General features: G+C 44.2%; 1 protein-coding gene across 1 annotated transcript; it reads right to left on the bottom strand.

Moving 5' to 3' along the window:
• Positions 1-11: 11 nt before the first annotated feature.
• Positions 12-13197, bottom strand: dldh (dihydrolipoamide dehydrogenase). Its single transcript, XM_054777197.1, has 14 exons — positions 13074-13197; positions 12167-12242; positions 12002-12081; positions 10631-10699; positions 10462-10531; positions 8472-8572; positions 8243-8386; positions 8043-8144; positions 7773-7963; positions 7519-7689; positions 7258-7447; positions 650-787; positions 478-567; positions 12-389 (listed from the first exon to the last, which is right to left on the bottom strand). The coding sequence occupies exons 1-14, from the start codon at positions 13110-13112 to the stop codon at positions 324-326; spliced, it is 1527 nt and encodes a 508-aa protein (XP_054633172.1). The 5' UTR covers positions 13113-13197; the 3' UTR covers positions 12-323.
• Between the last annotated feature and the right edge of the window lie 4697 nt (positions 13198-17894).

The raw sequence follows: 17894 nt of genomic DNA on the forward strand, positions 1-17894 counted from the left end.
CATTTGAAACATGTCTTGACCGGATGATGCATTTATTTCTTCATTGACATTGACACAAGGCCTTCAGGGCAGGTGTCTTGTACAGGAAGGAGAAATAAATAAAAACAGTGCGGGGCAGCATGAGAGAGCAGCATCCCTATCAGGGGAATGTTGAGCTGCTTTCTGAAAAGGAATAAAAAAAAAGAAAATAACTCCACTGCCACCCATGATTCTATGCAATACTTCAATGAGTACATAAAAGTAGAAGCTTCTGGACTAATGAGCTGGATTCAACGCTCTCGGAAGAAGAGTTTGGATGTTGGAGCTTCCTGGGATGATGACGATCAGAAGTTGATGGCTTTGCCGAAGGAAGCGGCCAAGTTGGCTTCTCTGAAGGCCTCCGACACCGTCTACAAGAACAAGACGACAAGAAGAACACGAGGCTGGTTAGCACTTGATGGGTTGATGATGTCATAATGTGTGTGCTGTAGATCCTACCGGGTGGGCGTGGCAAACTCTGGCCACGTCCTCGCATGAGGCGCCGTACTCCATGGCTAAGGCGGCCTCGTTGATCATCTCTCCTGCCCCCTGCGGGTGAAAAGGTGACTTTTATTCATGGAGGTTTCTTCAGAACTTCTCTCCGTCTGACGTTTGGTCCGAGAGGTCTTACGGTTCCGAGGATGTGAGCTCCCAGCATCCTGTCCGTCTCCTTGTGGCTGAGGATCTTCACCAGGCCGTCCGTGTCGGCATTGGTCTTGGCGCGGCTGTTGGCGGCGAAGGGGAACTTGCCCACTTTGTAGGGTGTGCCCTGGGGAACAGTGGAGCATTAGTTTTGCGCGCCTCTCAGATCAGTGTGTTCACTGTCTTAACAGGGCCGACTGCTGATTGGATGAATGACTAATAGACAGCAAATACTCCAATTTATGCCCCTATTTAGTTAACCGTAGTCTCCTATGGCCGCTGGGCGTGTGGTCTACCGCCGGGGTGGCATCGTGAATGGTCGGCTTCCAGCAGCTTTATCTTTCTCTGAACTTTTAAGCCATGAAAACAGCCACACGGAGCTCAGCAGGGGTCATGTTAACGGAAAAATCACATATGACAGGTGAGGAGGAAATGAGAGAGCGTGGAGGAGTGTAGCGTGTAGAAGGTTAGGCATTGTAGGGACATTTTAACGCAAGCAAACGCTTGCGTCAGTTCCAAACAAATGTGAAAATTGTAAATAGTTTATGGTGTTATATTTGTAAAATTATTTTGATGTAAAACGACCCCTTTTTTGTGTTGTTTGTGTTGGTATAGTTGTTTAGATATTTGAGCTGTCACAAAGGCAAAAAATATTTGTGTCAAAGTGAAAGTTATGCTTGAAATGTATCTTTTCACAAAAAGCTAGTTTTCTCCCTTTTTTAACCGGGAACTGATATTTTCCTGAAACCTACCTACAGTAAGTTCTACTGCTGATTACTAAAGAACGGAAAAAAGGTAGGCACAAACTTATTTTCCCTGATGAAAGACATGAGTCTAATCTTTCTTTGGGTAGGTTCCATGTTTATATAGCCATAGAACACAATATTCTGTGATAGATAGATAAAAGTCAAAATCGTCTAAAATGGCCTGGAGTTAACAGGTTGCTTTTGAAAAATGGCTGGGATTGAATGAGTTAAAGTAAAAAAATATACTCTCATTTTGCAAAATAAGAAATGCAAGTTATCGAAAAAGGTGCCATATTCATTTTAAACATTTTGTCTCAACAAACGGCATTAAAAAAATCATGACCAATTAAAGGAAGCCCTCCCATAAACAGCTATTTTTCACGTATCCTTATTTTCTTTTAGATTCTATCTGACAAATGTGCGACATGTTTCTTGTGAAGGCCGGAAGTGTTTTGTCCTTGGTCGACGGTGAGACAGAGCTCGTAACCATCTCAGTGACGATAAAAAGTTCACGGCTGCCGTGCCTTGGTCGTGTTGAGCTTGCACAACGTCAGCAGACGTATTATTAAGGCTCGGGCTTACACTTATTTACAGCCCAAAGAAGAAACTTGGAAATAATTTGACACCTGAGGTGTCTGCTAACTGAGGTAACAAGATGTTGCTGTGTGCAGAGTCGAGTAATACACTCCTGATCAAAATCATAAGACCAGTTGGAAAATTGCTAGCATTAGCATTTTGCACATTTGGATCTTAATGAGGGTTTAAGTAGAGCTACAATATGCAAAAACAAGAAGGGGGAGTGAGACAAAAAACATTTTGAAAAAGTCATTTATTGAAAACAACAACAATTAGGCTGTTTATCAGCTGATCAAAAGTTTAAGACCATAGCTCAAAAAATAACCAAAAAACTCTCCAAACCAGAACCAAAAATGTTCTCAGTAGGACTCAGTAATGAGGAGCTCCACCGTTCTTGTTCATCACTTCCAAAATGGCTTTGGGCATGCTTGATGCCAGTGTTTCCAGGAGGCTAGTGGGAACATTGCTCCAAGTGGTGAAGATGGCTTCACCAAGGGCATCAACTGTCTGGAACTGATGGCCATTTTGATAAACTTCCCTTGCCATCCATCCCCAAATGTTCTCTATGGGAATTAAATGAGGGGAACATGCAGGATGGTCCAAAAGAGTGATGTTCTTCTCCCTGAAGAAGTCCTTGGTCAAGCCAGCATTGTGAACTGCAGCGTTGTCCTGTTGAAGAACCCAGCTGGTACCACACAGACGAGGGCCCTCGGTCATGAGGGACGCCCGCTGCAACATCTGCACGTAAGCACCGCCTTTTGACGACCCCGCACCACCTGAAGCTCCGGTGTTCCACTGAATGAAAAAGCACCCCAGATTATGATGGACCCCCGCCTCCGCTGTGCCGGGTAGAAAACATCTCAGGTGGGATCTCCTTGTCATGTCAGTAACGTTGGAAGCCATCTGGACCGTCAAGGTTACATTTTTTCTCATCAGAGAATAAAACCTTTTTTCCACCTTTCAATGTCCCATGTTTGATGCTCCCTGGCAAAGTCTACACAGGCACTTTTGTGGCGTTGAAGGACACGAGGTCTTGTTTTTTTAAACCCTTTTCCCGCAGATGGCGTCTGATGATTATTGCGCTGCAGTCGGCACCAGTAAGGGCCTTCATGTGGGTGGAAGACCGCCCTGTGTCTTGATGGACAGCCAATCAGATCCTCCGGCTCAGCGCAGCTCAGCTCAGTGCTTGACTTTTTTGTTCCATAATGCTCAGGATCTTTCCAAAAACTTAGAATGACTGATTTCCTGCTCCCAACCTCATCAGCCATGGCACGCTGCGAGAGGCCTTGCTTATGCAGCTCCACAATCCCACCACGTTGAAAAAGAGAAAGCTTCTTAGTTTTACCATCAGGAGGGCATGAAGGGGAATGCCTGACAGAAAATTAACATTTTGAGCTGACTTGGGCTTTTCTAGGCTGTGTTCTTAAACTTTTGATCAGCTGATAAATCAGATCAGCCTCTTTTAGTTTAATTGTTGTTTTCAATAAATGACTTTTTCAAAATGCTTTTTGTCTCACTCCCCCTTCTTGTTTTTGCATATTGTAGCTCTATTTAAAACCTCATTAAGATCCAAATGTGCAAAATGCTAATTCTAGCAATTTCTCAACTGGTCTTAAGATTTTGATCAGGAGTGTATGTCGACCAACAACCGCGCAGCCGTCCTGGTGCTGCTTACTAACGCCTGTGCTATAACTACATTGGGTAATAGGAGTGTAAAGGTGATAAGAGTATTATTTCATGTCTCGAGGGTTTTTGATAATGTTAAAAGCCGTATTTAGAAGGTTGTAAACAGGTTCTCCATGTCTTACATGCCTTATTTTCTCTTATTATAGCCATTATATTGGGTAATAGGAGTGTATAGGTGACTACAGGGATGTTACTTCATGTCTAGAGGGCTCTAATAATGTTAAAAAGTGTATTTAGAAGGTGGTGAACAGGTTTTCTATGCTCTAACTACGACAATATTTCCATTTAGAAATATGGTATGTCTCAGTGTTTTGTGTCATTCCTGCCTACATCATTTGTATTTCCGTATGTTTTGACAAATACACCATAGTTGACCACAAAACAGCCATCATTTATTCATTAATTTCAGAAGAAAACGCGACATAGCGAGGGAGAGATAATAGTAATGCAACGGAATGGATAATGACGACGAGAAGTTCCTCCGGAAGTGTAGTTGTTGGTGGCAGAAAGTGACCTCACTCAGAGGCTTGCATATCCATCAAGGAAAGATGAAGTGTGGCAGGCAGCCCAGACAGCACAATCGCACTGCTTCGGCAGGTCAGACGAAAGGGACCCAAAGCCAGGGAGCAAACCACAGTGCAGCACGACCCGACAGTGCAGGAAGGGCAACAGCAGAGGAAACGGGACAAGAGATGTAGACAGCAAGCCTGGATGGTGGACACACTGTCCCTACTTCAGCCAAACAAACAGGAATTATGCCCAAGCTTCTAGAGCAGCGCGGCAGGATCAAGTGGCCAACTGCAAAGGAGAGAGGAGCATGGGGCAAACTTGACAGAGACCTGAGTGGCATCCTGGAGCAAGCCTTGCGAGGCAAATTTGAGGACAAACAGAGGGCCCTCAGTAACATCTGCTTCCAGGAGTGTAAAGAAAGGTTCGGAGAAATCACAGGGAAACGAGCCACATGCCCACTTCCTATCCAGAAAGGGCGAAGGGAGAAACAGATCGAGGAGCTCCTATACGACAGACGCCAACTCCGGAAAAGGTGGAGGAAAGCAACCCCAGAAGAGAAACCAGGTCTAAAGCTACCCTGGGATGAGCTCAAACAGAAACTTGCAAAACTTTGCCGCGCAGACCGGATCAGGAAGCGGAGAAAGAGAAAGGAGAAGAAAAGAAGAGCCTTACAAGTATGCCAGACAGCTGCTGGATGAGAAACGGAGCGGAAAGCTGGACATCTCCAAGGAAGAGCTGGAGCAATATGCAAAGACCCGCTACACCGATGCAGCCAGAGACACACCACTTGGTTCCCCAGGACACATACCACGGCCGCCACCACCAACCATTGCCTTTGACACCTCTCCACCAAGACTAAGTGAGCTTACAGAGGTCCTGAGGAAAGCAAGATCAGCCTCAGCACCCGGACCAAATGGACTGTCCTATAAGTTCTACAAGAAGAACCCACAAGTGTCCAAAACCTTGTGGAGGTTTATGAGAGTGGCTTGGAAGAAGGAGTCCATCCCAATTGAATTCTACCACCATCGATCAGTTCAGGAGCATCGCATTACTGAACGTGGAGGGGAAACTGTTCTTCTGAATTCTCGCAAGAAGAATGACCAACTTCCTTAAGGGCAATGGGTATGTTGACACAAGTTGCTAGAAGGCGGGGATCCCAGGATTCCCAGGGTGTACTGAGCACTCAGCCGTGATCTGGGAGCAGATCCAGCGGGCCAAGAGGGAGCGCACTGACCTCCATGTGGTGTGGCTAGACTTGGCCAATGCGTATGGGTCAGTACCACACAAGGTGATTGACTACACAGTGGAGTTCTTTCACATCCCAACAGCTGTCACCACCATCATAGCCAAATACTTCAGCAATTTCCACATGTGCTTCACCCGAGAAGGCTCGGCAACAAGGTGGCAACAGCTGGAGGTCGGCATCGCAATGGGCTGTGCGATTTCACCCATACTCTTCGTGGCTGCCTTCGAGCTCATTCTTTGTGGAGCAAGACAAGTATTTGGAGGTGTGAGGCTGCCATCTGGAGAAAGACTTCCCGCCCTGAGAGGGTACATGGACGATGTGACAAGCATCCTACAGACCGCTCCTTGTACAGCAAGGGTCCTCAAATGCCTGGATGAGCTTACACAGTGGGCATGACTGAAGATAAAGCCAGCCAAGTCCTGGAGCCTGTCCTGGAGTAAGGACCGATAGGACGGTGTTCATGGTAGGGGGAGGAGAGGATACCCCTGTTGTCAGAGCAGCCTATTAAAAGCCTCGGGAGAGAATACACTGCTGACCTCTCTGACAGGCAGATGGGCAAGCGGGTACAACAGCAGCTGGGGCACGGCCTGGCCAGGATTGATAGCAGCCAGCTCCCCGGGAAGTTCAAACTGTGGTGCTACCAGTTCACACTATTCCAGCGTGTGATGTGGCCACTTAAAGTCTGCAAGATTCCATCCACCACGGTCAGCAGGCTAAACAGCTTTGCAAACACCTATATAAGGAAATGGTTGGGTCTCCCTCGCTGTTTCTCCAACGCAGGACTCTTTGGAAAGAATGCACTTCAGCTTCCATTGAAGTCAGTCAGCCTTGGGTACAAACAGGAAAAGGCCCGCCTGGTGTTTGAACTCAAGGAGTCCAGGGACCCTGCAATAAGTAGCCGTCAGAACGGGGCGCAAATGGAGGTCCCAACCAGAAGTGAATCAGGCTGTCAGCAGGCTGCAACACAGAGAGATCACCGGGAGAGTGGAGGAAGGCCGGGCTGGAGTCGGCCTCGGAGAACCAAAGAGATTCTGGTCAAAAGCCTCAAGACAGCAGAGAAGGGCCATGATTGTGAAGGAAGTGGCCCGAGCAGAGCAAGAGCAGTATCTCATAAAAAGGGGTGTCCCAGGGCAAGCAAGGGGCATGGACCAGGTGGGAGGACACCATCCACAGGGTCATAACCTGGCAAGACACTCAGACTTCTCAACGAAGCACTCACACACACCGCACGCAACACACGCACACATTCATAGCACTTTTATTTATTTATTTATTTGTATTATTTATTTGTATTAATGTCTCTTCTGTTGTTGTTGCTTAATTTATTGGTATATATGTTTCTTATGTTTTTATTCTTTCTTGTGTTTTCTTTCTTTTCTTGGGAGAATGAACAGAATAAGAATTTCATTGCATAGTATAACTGCCTGTTTTACTATGCATATGACAATAAAACTCTTGAATCTTGAATCTTGAAGCCCCACAGGCACGGCTCAGCTTCATGGTCAGGGCAGCGTACGACACCCTCCCGTGCCCTCAGAACCTCTCCACATGGTTTGGGAGTGAGGACAGGTGGGGGTGAAACATCAGTGAAAGGTGGCACCAGCTGACGACCCTGCATCTGACCCAAAGTGCACTGGAGGAGGTGCGACAGGCAAAATGTCCAGCAGGAAATACCATCTCAACCTGTATATACAATAATAATCGCACCACGATACTTCGAGGGCCGAATGTATTTGAAAAGGGTTTATTTTATATGACGTTATTTCCTATCAAACTATTCTGAAAGGCAATTACAATATATGTTTGCTTTCTGTCGCCATGGCAACGACTCACCTCCTCTTTGAGCTGTTCCTCGGTCTTGCCCACCCAGGCCACCTCAGGGTGTGTGTAGATGACGGAAGGGACGCAGTTGTAGTCGATGTGTACGGCGCCGCCCGCCATGCCCTCCACACAGATTATGCCCTCGTCCTCGGCCTTGTGGGCCAACATGGGCCCCGCCACCACGTCCCCGATGGCGTAAATACTAGGAAGGGTAGGAGGAAGACAATGATGCAGCTGCTGATATGTGACATCATCACTGGACACGTGCGGCACCTTGGAACGTTGGTCTGGAAGCGGTTGTTGACAGGGATGCGCCCCCGATTGTCCAGCTCGATGCCTACCGCCTCCAGGCCCAGGTTCTGGGTGAAAGGTCGTCGGCCGATGCACACCAGCAGCACGTCACACGCCAGCGTCTCATTCTTGCCGCCGGCCGCCGCCTCCACGCTGAAACGCACCGACAGCCGCTTAAGGAGGCGAGGTTTGGAGTGGAAGGTGGGGGTGGGCAGGGTCTAAGGTGGTTTACTCACGCCACGTCCATCTTGCCGTCGGGCCTCCTGGTGGCGCCCAGCACTTTGGTGCCCAGCTTAAACTTGAGGCCTTGCTTCTGCAGGATGCGCTGGAAGTTCTTGGAGATCTCCATGTCGATGCCCATGCCGCCCACATGGCCCAGGAACTCCACTGCCGTCACCTTAGAGCCCAGACGCTGCCACACGGACCCCTGCGAGACAGGAGGACGGCGGTCAGCACTGCGGTTGGCGAAGAGAGACAAGGTGTCACGTGACTCAAAAGACGCAGACCAGCTCCACTCCGATGACGCCAGCTCCGATCACGATCAGCTCCTCCGGGACTTTCTTCAGGGAAAGTGCTCCGGTAGACGACACCACCGTCTCCTCATCAATCTGCGGCGTGAGAACATGGATGACGCTTGATGAGCCCCACACGCGTCCACTGAGGACATCAGAAATCATCACGTCACTGAAGGACGTAAGAGGTGCACCTGTATTCCAGGGAAGGGCGTGACCTCAGAGCCGGTGGCGATCAGGATGTTCTTGGTGTTGATGACTTGCTCGCTGCCGTCGTCCGCTGTGGCCGTCACCTGGTTCTTACCAGTCACCCTGCCAAAGCCGTTGATGTGGGTCACCTGACAAAAACACATCACAGCGTCCGTTACACACGGGGACGGACAGAAGCCACAAAAATGGGTAAAACCCAGCAAGTGGTCTCACTTTGTTCTGTTTGAAGAGATGTGCGATGCCTCCGGTGAGCGCTTTAACTGCCCCGCTTTTCTGAGCCATCATCTTCTCCAGGTTGAGTGAGATCCCTGATACTGAACAAAACGTGATGCAACTCAGACACAATAGTTGCCCCCAAACTTACGTCAAGGGGTCAATATTGGGACCAAAACTGTTCAATTTGTTTACCAATGACATCTGTAAAGTGACGAAAGATTTAAAGTTCTTTGCAGACGAAACTACTGCCTTTTGTTCTGGGGAAAGCACACAAGAGCGAATTTAAAAACTTAAGGATGAAATGGCCATGTTAAAAAGATGGTTTGATAAAAACAGATTATCCTTGAACTTAGGTAAAACTAAAATAACGCCATTTGGTAATAGCAGAAAGGACACGTATGACCAAATACAAATAGATGGAGTGAACATTGAAAGGGTGAAGAAAAATAAATGTCTGGGGATCATAATAGATGAAAACATTTGCTGGAAATCTCATAAGAAATATACAACATAAAGTTGTGAGAAATACTTTAATATTGAATAAAGCAAAATTTGTTCTTGATCAAAAATGACTCCACACTCTTTCCTGTTCTCTGGTATTACCATATCTAATTTATTGTGTGGAGATATGGGGTAATAATTATAAAAGCAGATTTGCTGATTTACCGTAAATCACGATGTATAAACCGCGCTTTTTTTCCCCCCACCGGTAAGACGCCAAAAATCGGGGTGCGGTTTATACACGATGACAAATCTGTGACCAGACAGAAATTGACCAGAAGCAGACTTGAGAATAGCCGTCTGTGGGTCAGACAGTTTATGATGGTGGTGATGGTTTAAAATACAATACAACGTTGGAATTTATTCAAATTCACACTGAAGCAATGCAGTGTTATGTACAATACAACTGATGCGCATGCGCAGAACGCGCTCGCGTCACCGCTAAACCAACATTAGCTACCGTTAAATCAAGGCTAAAGCTAAAGCAGCTAAAGCTAAAATGCCACGGCGATCTTTGACAGCAGCATTCAAACTCTCCGTCTGCCGGTATTCAGAAGACTTTGGGAACCGGGCAGCAGGACGGCAGCACGGTGTGGACGAGTCAGTCATCCGGCGTTGGAGAGCGGACATCATCGGCAAGTTGACGGCAAACTTTTCTTACATGAATTCCATTGCAGATGAATTGATGGACGGCAGATTTCTCCTTTCTTCTTCTTTTTGAAATTGCTTAGTACCTTTACCCATGTTGATTTGAGATGAAAGAGTTGGCAAGCATTTCTGAAGTAAAACATTTTTTTTCCCCCGCCGTGAGCCTGAAACTGGGGGTGCGGTTTATACACCGTGATTTACGGTAGTACATTTTCAAACCTCTAAAATAATGCATAAGGCTAACAATAACTTATTATCCAAAAATGTCACAATACTTTTCAACAAGAGAGGAGAAATATGATCTGAGGGAAAAATTTAACTTGAAACACTTACATGCGAGAGAAACACTAAAAACCCACAGCATTTCAGTATGTGGAATTAAATGATGGAACGGATTGAGCAAGGAACTCAAACAATGCACCAAGATGAGTGAATTCAAAAAACCAATGCAAGCAGTTGATGTTTGCAAAAAGCAAGGAACTTGTTGTGTTATGCTTGTCTCTATTTATTATTAATGTATTTATTAAACTGATTATAATATTAATTGTGAAAACATCTTAATAATTACATCATCATATTGTTATTTTACCTTTTCATTCTTCTATGTATTAAAACAATCACATATGGAATACAGGAAGTGAATAAATGTACTACTTAAGATGTAGAACGGATGTTTGGGGGGAGGTAGGATTAAATAAGCTTTGCTTCATCCTGCTCCTTTTGGACATGTGGAATGGTGAATTGAATTATGTGATGTATTCCATTGTAACTTGTATGCATGTTCAAATAAAATTAACCCATTACCATAAGATGAAAACAAAACAGAAGTTCGTCTTACTTTCAATGCCTCTGCTCTCAAAGTCTTTGCCGTGGGCCTGGTGGTACAGGTAGGAGTTGTTCAGCAGAGCCTGCACACGTCAAGCATATGTTAGCTGTCACATCATTAAGATGTAGCAACACAAATAATAAAATTATGTTTTTGAAAGCAGTCATTGAAATAGGCTTACTTTGGAAGGGATGCAGCCGACATTCAGGCAGGTTCCGCCCAGTGTGGGATTCTTCTCCACACAAACTGTCTGTGGAAAAGACAAATACAGTGGTACCTCAGTTATCGTCCGCCCCGGTTGGCACGGTTTTTCGGTTAACGTCCCGAATTTTAGCTAAAATTTTGCCCTGGCTTGCGTTTGCCCGCTTGTTTAGCGACCAAAATACCATCCGGTTTGTTCACGCCGCCATCTTGGATCATGGCCACAAGACGAAATCTTGCGATACTTGCATGTGATCCTGCAATGCATTGTGGGCCGCGAGCACCATTTTAGGACAACAGCGTTTGTTTATATCAGAGTTCCTGCACAAGAGACAGACATAACAACCGCATGGCCCGTGCAAAAGAGAAAGGCCATGGGCCGTACCAAGACAAGGGTGCAAGACCTCCAAATTTTACAGCTGAAAGAGAAGCTTGTCGTCATTTCAGAGGTATGTAAATGTGACGGGAGTGGCTCCGTCATTGGCTGAATTGCACACACACACACATCCATCATTTTACGTCCATAACACACGCTTCTGGCTCCAACAACAAACATAAGCATTCATACTTATGTAGCATGTTAACTGCATCGGCAGTTGTTTTTTTTTATTCCACGGCCAGGTATACGTTTATTGGTTCTAGAACATTAATATTTAGTTTGATATAATTTTTACATTTTTGCAAACTGTGGTTGTAGCAGAATAATGTGTTTATTTTGTTGATTGAGGGTTTTGTGGGGTTTTTCCCTCCAACAAAACTAGGTAACAGTGATGTTAAAGGTTCAGTTGTCCATCCATTTGTCATTGTAATTATTTTTGCATCATTTCAAGCATGTAAAACTATAATTATTGTCTATAAACTGTATATCGTGTTAACATTTTTGGGAGTCTGGAACGGATTAATTGGATTTACATTATTTTCTATGGGAAAGTTTGCGTTGGTTAGAGTCCGTTTTGGTTTGAGTTGGACCTTCTGGAATGAAAACCAAGGCACCTCTGTATTAACAAATGAAAAGCTTTGCTACACATCTTAAAATGGAGCTCAGCCAACTCTGGGTCAATCAGACAAGGGAGCTGTAAATCTGATCATCTTTTTCTCCAGTGAATAGACTAACCATACATGATGTTTACATGTAATGTTAGCACTTTAGTATCACATAGCTATGATATATGGCATCTATTATGTTGTACAAACTTCCAGCATCTTCCTATAGCCTACTGCGGAACCTCTGACACTTACTTAAAACTTAAAAAACTACTAGACTATGGTAGCTTTAAGATTTGACATCATCATGCCTTTCACATTGTGTAAATACGACCGTCGGCTTCTAACGTATGACCGACCGTCTTACCTTGAAGCCGAGCTGTGCTGCCTTGATGGCGGCGACATAGCCGCCAGGACCGGACCCAACCACTGTGACATCTGCATCGACTGCAGAGACACAAACAACACGCGTTTAGAGCCTCGTATTGGTTACGCTTTGTACAGTAGGCTATAAGTAATTGCGTTATCTTACTTGCTGCTTTGTCGGCGTACGTTCGGACGGAAAGCCCCGCGGCTCCGTGCAGCTTGCAGGGGAGGTGATGACTCCGCTGTGACAACAACAACAAAGTTACAAATACATTTGTTGCAAAGAAATAAGTCCAAATAATCAGGCTTTTATTTAAAAATAATCAGATCTGTGCAGCCAGGACAGAATGAAGGCAAATCACAGTGGCAATAAACATTTTAATCATTCTAAAACACACATACGTGGAATACACTGGTGTTGTCGTTAATAATAATAATATTATTATTATTACTATATGTGATACATACATACGTGAATACACATGCAACATGTGATGACAATACTGAAGTGCTTTTTATTTCCTAACTCTTGCAATCGATGATTGAACATGCAGACTTTTTGGTGGTACAAGCAACCTGCGATATGAATTGCTTAACAACAAATTAGGTAACCTTCACTAGGCTATGCTAACAAGCTGTCATCGGGGGAACCAGGACAATATATTACTTGTGGAACGCTGTAGCAGAAATTAATAAAATACCGTTTGCTCCCAAAAACAATGCTTGTAAAGATTTAAACGTATTCGTTGCAGCACAACGGAAACCATTCACAACACACCGGTAAACTTTCTGAAGTTATTCATACCATTCTGCCCAGCTGTCACTATGCCGTATTCAGCCGATCCAAGTTATAAAACGGGGTGGCTGATATCAACACACACTAAAATTAACATTTCGTTTGCCACGTTCTCTAAACTATTAAACTGCTTCTTTTCCGACCGGATTTTGGTTATTAGCAGACATGCTAGCCGGCCGAGACACAGATGTGAAAAAATAACCAGCGAACGTGACGTGTTTGACATTCACGACCGACAACAAGCGTCGCTCATCGGGTTAGTGGGTGGACTTCTTACCGTGGCCAGAGATCGATATAAATGTGTCCAGCTGTGCATTTTGCTGTGTGTACCCTCCGTCTACGTTAACCTCCAGCAGGCCGAGCAGCCAAGGACTCCTGACAGCGCGTCGCATTGATATGGCGTCACTGACGCGTAAACAGGTTTTTAAAAAATACATATAACACAGACTACATTATCGCTAATTACGTCAGTTTTTCAATTTAAATATACAAATCAATGAAGAGATGTTTTGATGCATCTCTTCATCAATGATGCATAAATTAAATTCTTTACCATATTTCTAATTGAATGATTTGTAACTGTCTAATTAAACAAAAATAATCGTATGCAACAAATATGGTAACACTATCGAATAGATTTTCAGCTTGAAAAGGCTGCTTCAGTGAAAAGTGAAACTAAATAGGGCTTTTAAAAATAACACCTTACCGGTGGTAACTAATTATTCTATTACCTTATAATCGTTAGCATAATTAAGGTACAGTATGTGCACCATGTCGTGCCACCTCTGGTATGATGACAGACGGGGCCACAATAAGGTGCCCACAGAGTCTGACGCTCTTTTGTAACTTTATTCTGACCTGAATGCAGTGCAATTTCAACGCCGTATACTGTATATACGTACTGCTCCTGTTAAAAAGACTGGTACGTCTTTTAGATTTTGAGACACGTGTTGTATCGTTTAGCATGATTTAAACTTTCAGTTCATTTGGTGCTGTTAATACATAGAAATATATAATTAAATTGATCTTTTTGTTCACAAAATACAGTAAATAGGGCATATTTCACAAATAGTTGCAAATGGCAATTCATCTCGATTAATATAAAAAAGTGATTAATTTGATGCACACTTTTAATCATTTGACAACCCGAAAAATAAAGTGAAAAGTCAAGGAAAAGGTTCTGAAATCAGCCTGCAGTTTAGCCAATTGTCCACTAAGGAGCGCCACCAGCTCTTGTTTATGGTTTTCTAAAATAATTGCGCATGTTTTGGACATGTGGAGGATTTAGGAGTTTTTGCATGCCACATCATCGTGATTGTTAATGTTAATGGTTAAGTCATTTATCTAAATATTTATTTATTGAGACAAGTGAAATAATCGTCTTGTTTGGACTTTGTCTGGGACGATGAAGACACCCCAGCGCTTTGAGACAAAGGTGGAATTTAAGAGTAGATTGCGTCCACTGTGAAGAGAGGGCCGTCTGGACCTGCTGAAATAAGACTTTGGCCTCCTTGGTGAGTGTGGTGAGCGTGGTGAAAGGCCCACAAAGCGAATGGAGTGCCACAAAAGCACAGAAAGAAAAGAGGTTGGGGGCTGGATTAAAAGGGCGGGGGGGTTCGCTCGAGGCAGATGTACGAGGCATGGGCGGATTAGGCCACGATTGTTGGTGGCGTTCACCCGGCTCAACTCGACCCTCGGTCTGCACCTTTTGTGGCAATCGGCAGCCTCTGGGTGCCAATGTGCACCCCAACAATGAAGGAGTGACCCCTCACCCCCTGCAGCCATGGTGCCTGCGGGGTCTGGGGGTGATATATGTTCACCTCATGTTAGGAAATGTGACTTGGAGGAAACCTACTGACCTCAGGCATTGTGTCCATGAATTAAACTCCACCATCTTTTGGTGTCCTCTTAGTCCACGGTCATCCTTGGAGGGACCGCTCTGAGCTTTTTGAAGCGACCTCCACAGAAACTGTCCGTCAGGTTGATATAATAATGTTCTGATGCTTGCTACCACTTCCTGGTCTGTGTGAAGCAGATATTCTGCATGCATTGTGGGGGAGGAATGTCATTCAATGTGGCCAGCCTCTTTTGTGCACAGGCGGAGGAAGTGCATTGTACAGGCGACACCCTGAGAAGAGGCCCGGGCTTGGTTCTGTTGTCTGCTGGTGCATGTGCGGGTCTCTGGCCCTGAAAAGCCTTCAATGAGGTTGCAGCATCAGAACACACAGACAATGGCAGCGGTCAACTTTGAAGAGCGGCAACAATTAAAAATAAAGCTTGACTATATGAATTATGCATTCACGTCTTTTGTCTTTTTATTTTGCTGTTTGGGTCTGAGAGATTACAGTTGGGGATGCAAATTCTGCTATTTGAAATTCATGGAGGATTAAAAAGTTCTATTCAGCCCACAAGACCCAACTTTACTTCAGCGTGTTAAAAAAGTCAAACTCTGTTGCATCTTGCAGGGCATGTTGCTAGGAGATGCACAGTTACACCTCAGTCGCTCTTTTCCTTTGTGGACCGCTTCCGAGCTGGCGGGTTCGCCACATAAAGCGGACCGCTGGAGGCCGGCGGCGCTGTCAGGTGGTCGTGTTGTGATGTTGGTCCCCAGTGTTTCTCTGTGAGAAACGGCCACGTCTGGTGTGAAAAATCACCTAGTTGGGAAGGCAAGCCCATTCATTAGGAGGCCCCCTGCTGGACAACATCTTACATGAATAATGAGAAGACCTTACATGAGGAATGAAAAGACATTATGTCAAGGATGAGAAGACGTTACATGAGCTATGAGAAGACATTACATGAGGAAAGAGAAGACATTACATGAGGAAAGAGAAAACCTTAAATGAGGAATGAAAAGACTTTATATCAAGGATGAGAAGATGTTACATGAGGAATGAGAAAACCTTACATGAGGAATGAAAAGACGTTATGTCACGATGAGAAGACAGTACATGAGCTATGAGAAGACATTACATGAGGAAAGAGAAGACATTACTTGAGGAATGAGAAAATGTTACATAAGAAATGAGAAGGTGTTACATGAAGAATGAGAAAACCTTACATGAGGAATGAAAAGACGTTATGTCAAAGATGAGAAGATGTTACATGAGGAAGGAGAAATTTACATGACAAATGAGAAAACCTTACATGAGGAATGAAAAGACGTTATGTCAAGGATGAGAAGGCATTACATGAGGAATGACAAAACCTTACATGAGGAATGAGAAAACCTTAAATGAGGAATGAAAAGACTTTATATCAAGGGTGAGAAGATGTTACATGAGGAATGAGAAAACCTTACATGAGAAATGAGAAGATGTTACTTGAGGAATAACAAAACATTACTTGAAAAATGAGAAGATGTTACATGAGGAAGGTGAAGACATTACATGAAGAATGAAAAGACGTTACAACAGGGGTGAGAAGATGTTACATGAGGAATGGGAAGACATTACATGAGGAAAGAGACGACATTACATGATGAATAAGACGTTACTTGAGCAATGAGAAGACACTACATGAAGAACAAAAAGATGTTACATGAGGAATGAGAAGCCCTAACATGAGGAAAGAGAAGACCTTATATCTGAAGAATGAGAAGACGTTACATGCGGACTGAGAAGACCTGGCATGAGGAATGAGAAGACGTTGCATGAAGAATGACAAGACATTACATGATGAATGTGAAGACGTTACATGAGGAATGAGAACACATTACATGAAGAATAAAAATACATTGCATGATGAATGAGAAGGTGTTACATGGGCACTGAGAAGACATTACATGAGAAATGAAAAGATCTTACATGATGAATGAGAAGATGTATCATTAGCATTGAGAAGAAGTTAAATGAGGAATGAGAAGACCTAACATGAGGAATGAGAAGATGTTACATGAGGAATGAGAAGATGTTACTTGAGGAATGAGAAGACACAACATGAAGAATGAAAAGATGTTACATGATGAATGAGACGACGTTACATGAGGAATGAAAATACCTTGCATGAAAAATGAGAAGATGTTACATGAGACGTGAGAAATGAGAAGACGTTATTTGAGGAATGAGAAGATATTACATGAAGAATGAAAAGACTTTACATGACAAACGAGACAACATTACATGAAGAATGAAAAGACATGACATGATGAATGACAAGACGTTACTTGAGGAATGAGAAGACATTGCATGAAGAATGAGAAGATGTTGCATGAGACATGAGGAATGAGAGGATATTACATGAACAATGAGAAGATGTTACATGAGGAATGAGAAGACATTACAGTACATGCAGGAATGAGAATACATTGAACAGATATATACACTCAACAAAAATATAAACGCAAAACTTTTGTTTTTGCTCCCATTTTTTATGAGATGAACTGAAAGATGTAAAACTTTTTCCACATCCATAATATCACCATTTCTCTCAGATATTGTTGACAAATCTGTCTCAATCTATGATAGTGAGCACTTGTCCTTTGCTGAGATCATCCATCCCACCTCACAGGTGTGCATATCAAGATGCTGATTAGACACCATGATTAGTGCACAGGTGTGCCTGAGACTGCCCACAATAAAAGGCCACTCTGAAATGTGCAGTTTCACCACACAGCACAATACCACAGATGTGGCAAGATTTGAGGGAGCGTGCAATTGGCATGCTGACAGCAGGAATGTCAACCAGAGCTGTTGCTCGTGTATTGAATGTTCATTTCTCTACCATAAGACGTATCCAAAGGCGTTTCAGAGAATTTGGCAGTACATCCAACCAGCCTCACAACCATAGACCATGTGTAACCACACCAGCCCAGGACCTCCACAATCAGCATGTTCACCTCCAAGATCGTCTGAGACCAGCCACTCGGACAGCTGCTGAAACAATTGGTTTACATAACCAAAGAATTTCTGCACAAACTGTCAGAAACCATCCCAGTGAAGCTCATCTGCATGCTCGTCGTCTGGGGTCTTGACCTGACTCCAGTTTGTGGTCGTAACCGACTTGAGTGGGCAAATGCTCGCATTCGATGGGTCTGGCAGGTTGGAGAGGTGTTCTCTTCACGGATGAACCCCGGTTTATACTGTTCAGGGCAGATGGC

This window comes from Dunckerocampus dactyliophorus, chromosome 5, assembly GCF_027744805.1.
Source record: "Dunckerocampus dactyliophorus isolate RoL2022-P2 chromosome 5, RoL_Ddac_1.1, whole genome shotgun sequence".
Classification (NCBI taxonomy): domain Eukaryota; kingdom Metazoa; phylum Chordata; class Actinopteri; order Syngnathiformes; family Syngnathidae; genus Dunckerocampus; species Dunckerocampus dactyliophorus.

Excerpts from the sequence above, each read along its gene's own strand:
- dldh (XM_054777197.1), bottom strand. The coding sequence starts at position 13,112 with ATGCACAGCTGGACACATTTATATCGATCTCTGGCCACG. Across the intron at positions 8,573-10,461 it reads TGAGAGCAGAGGCATTGAAA|TATCAGGGATCTCACTCAAC; the intron begins GTAAGACGAACT and ends CGTTTTGTTCAG. Across the intron at positions 8,145-8,242 it reads CGCCCTTCCCTGGAATACAG|ATTGATGAGGAGACGGTGGT; the intron begins GTGCACCTCTTA and ends CTCACGCCGCAG.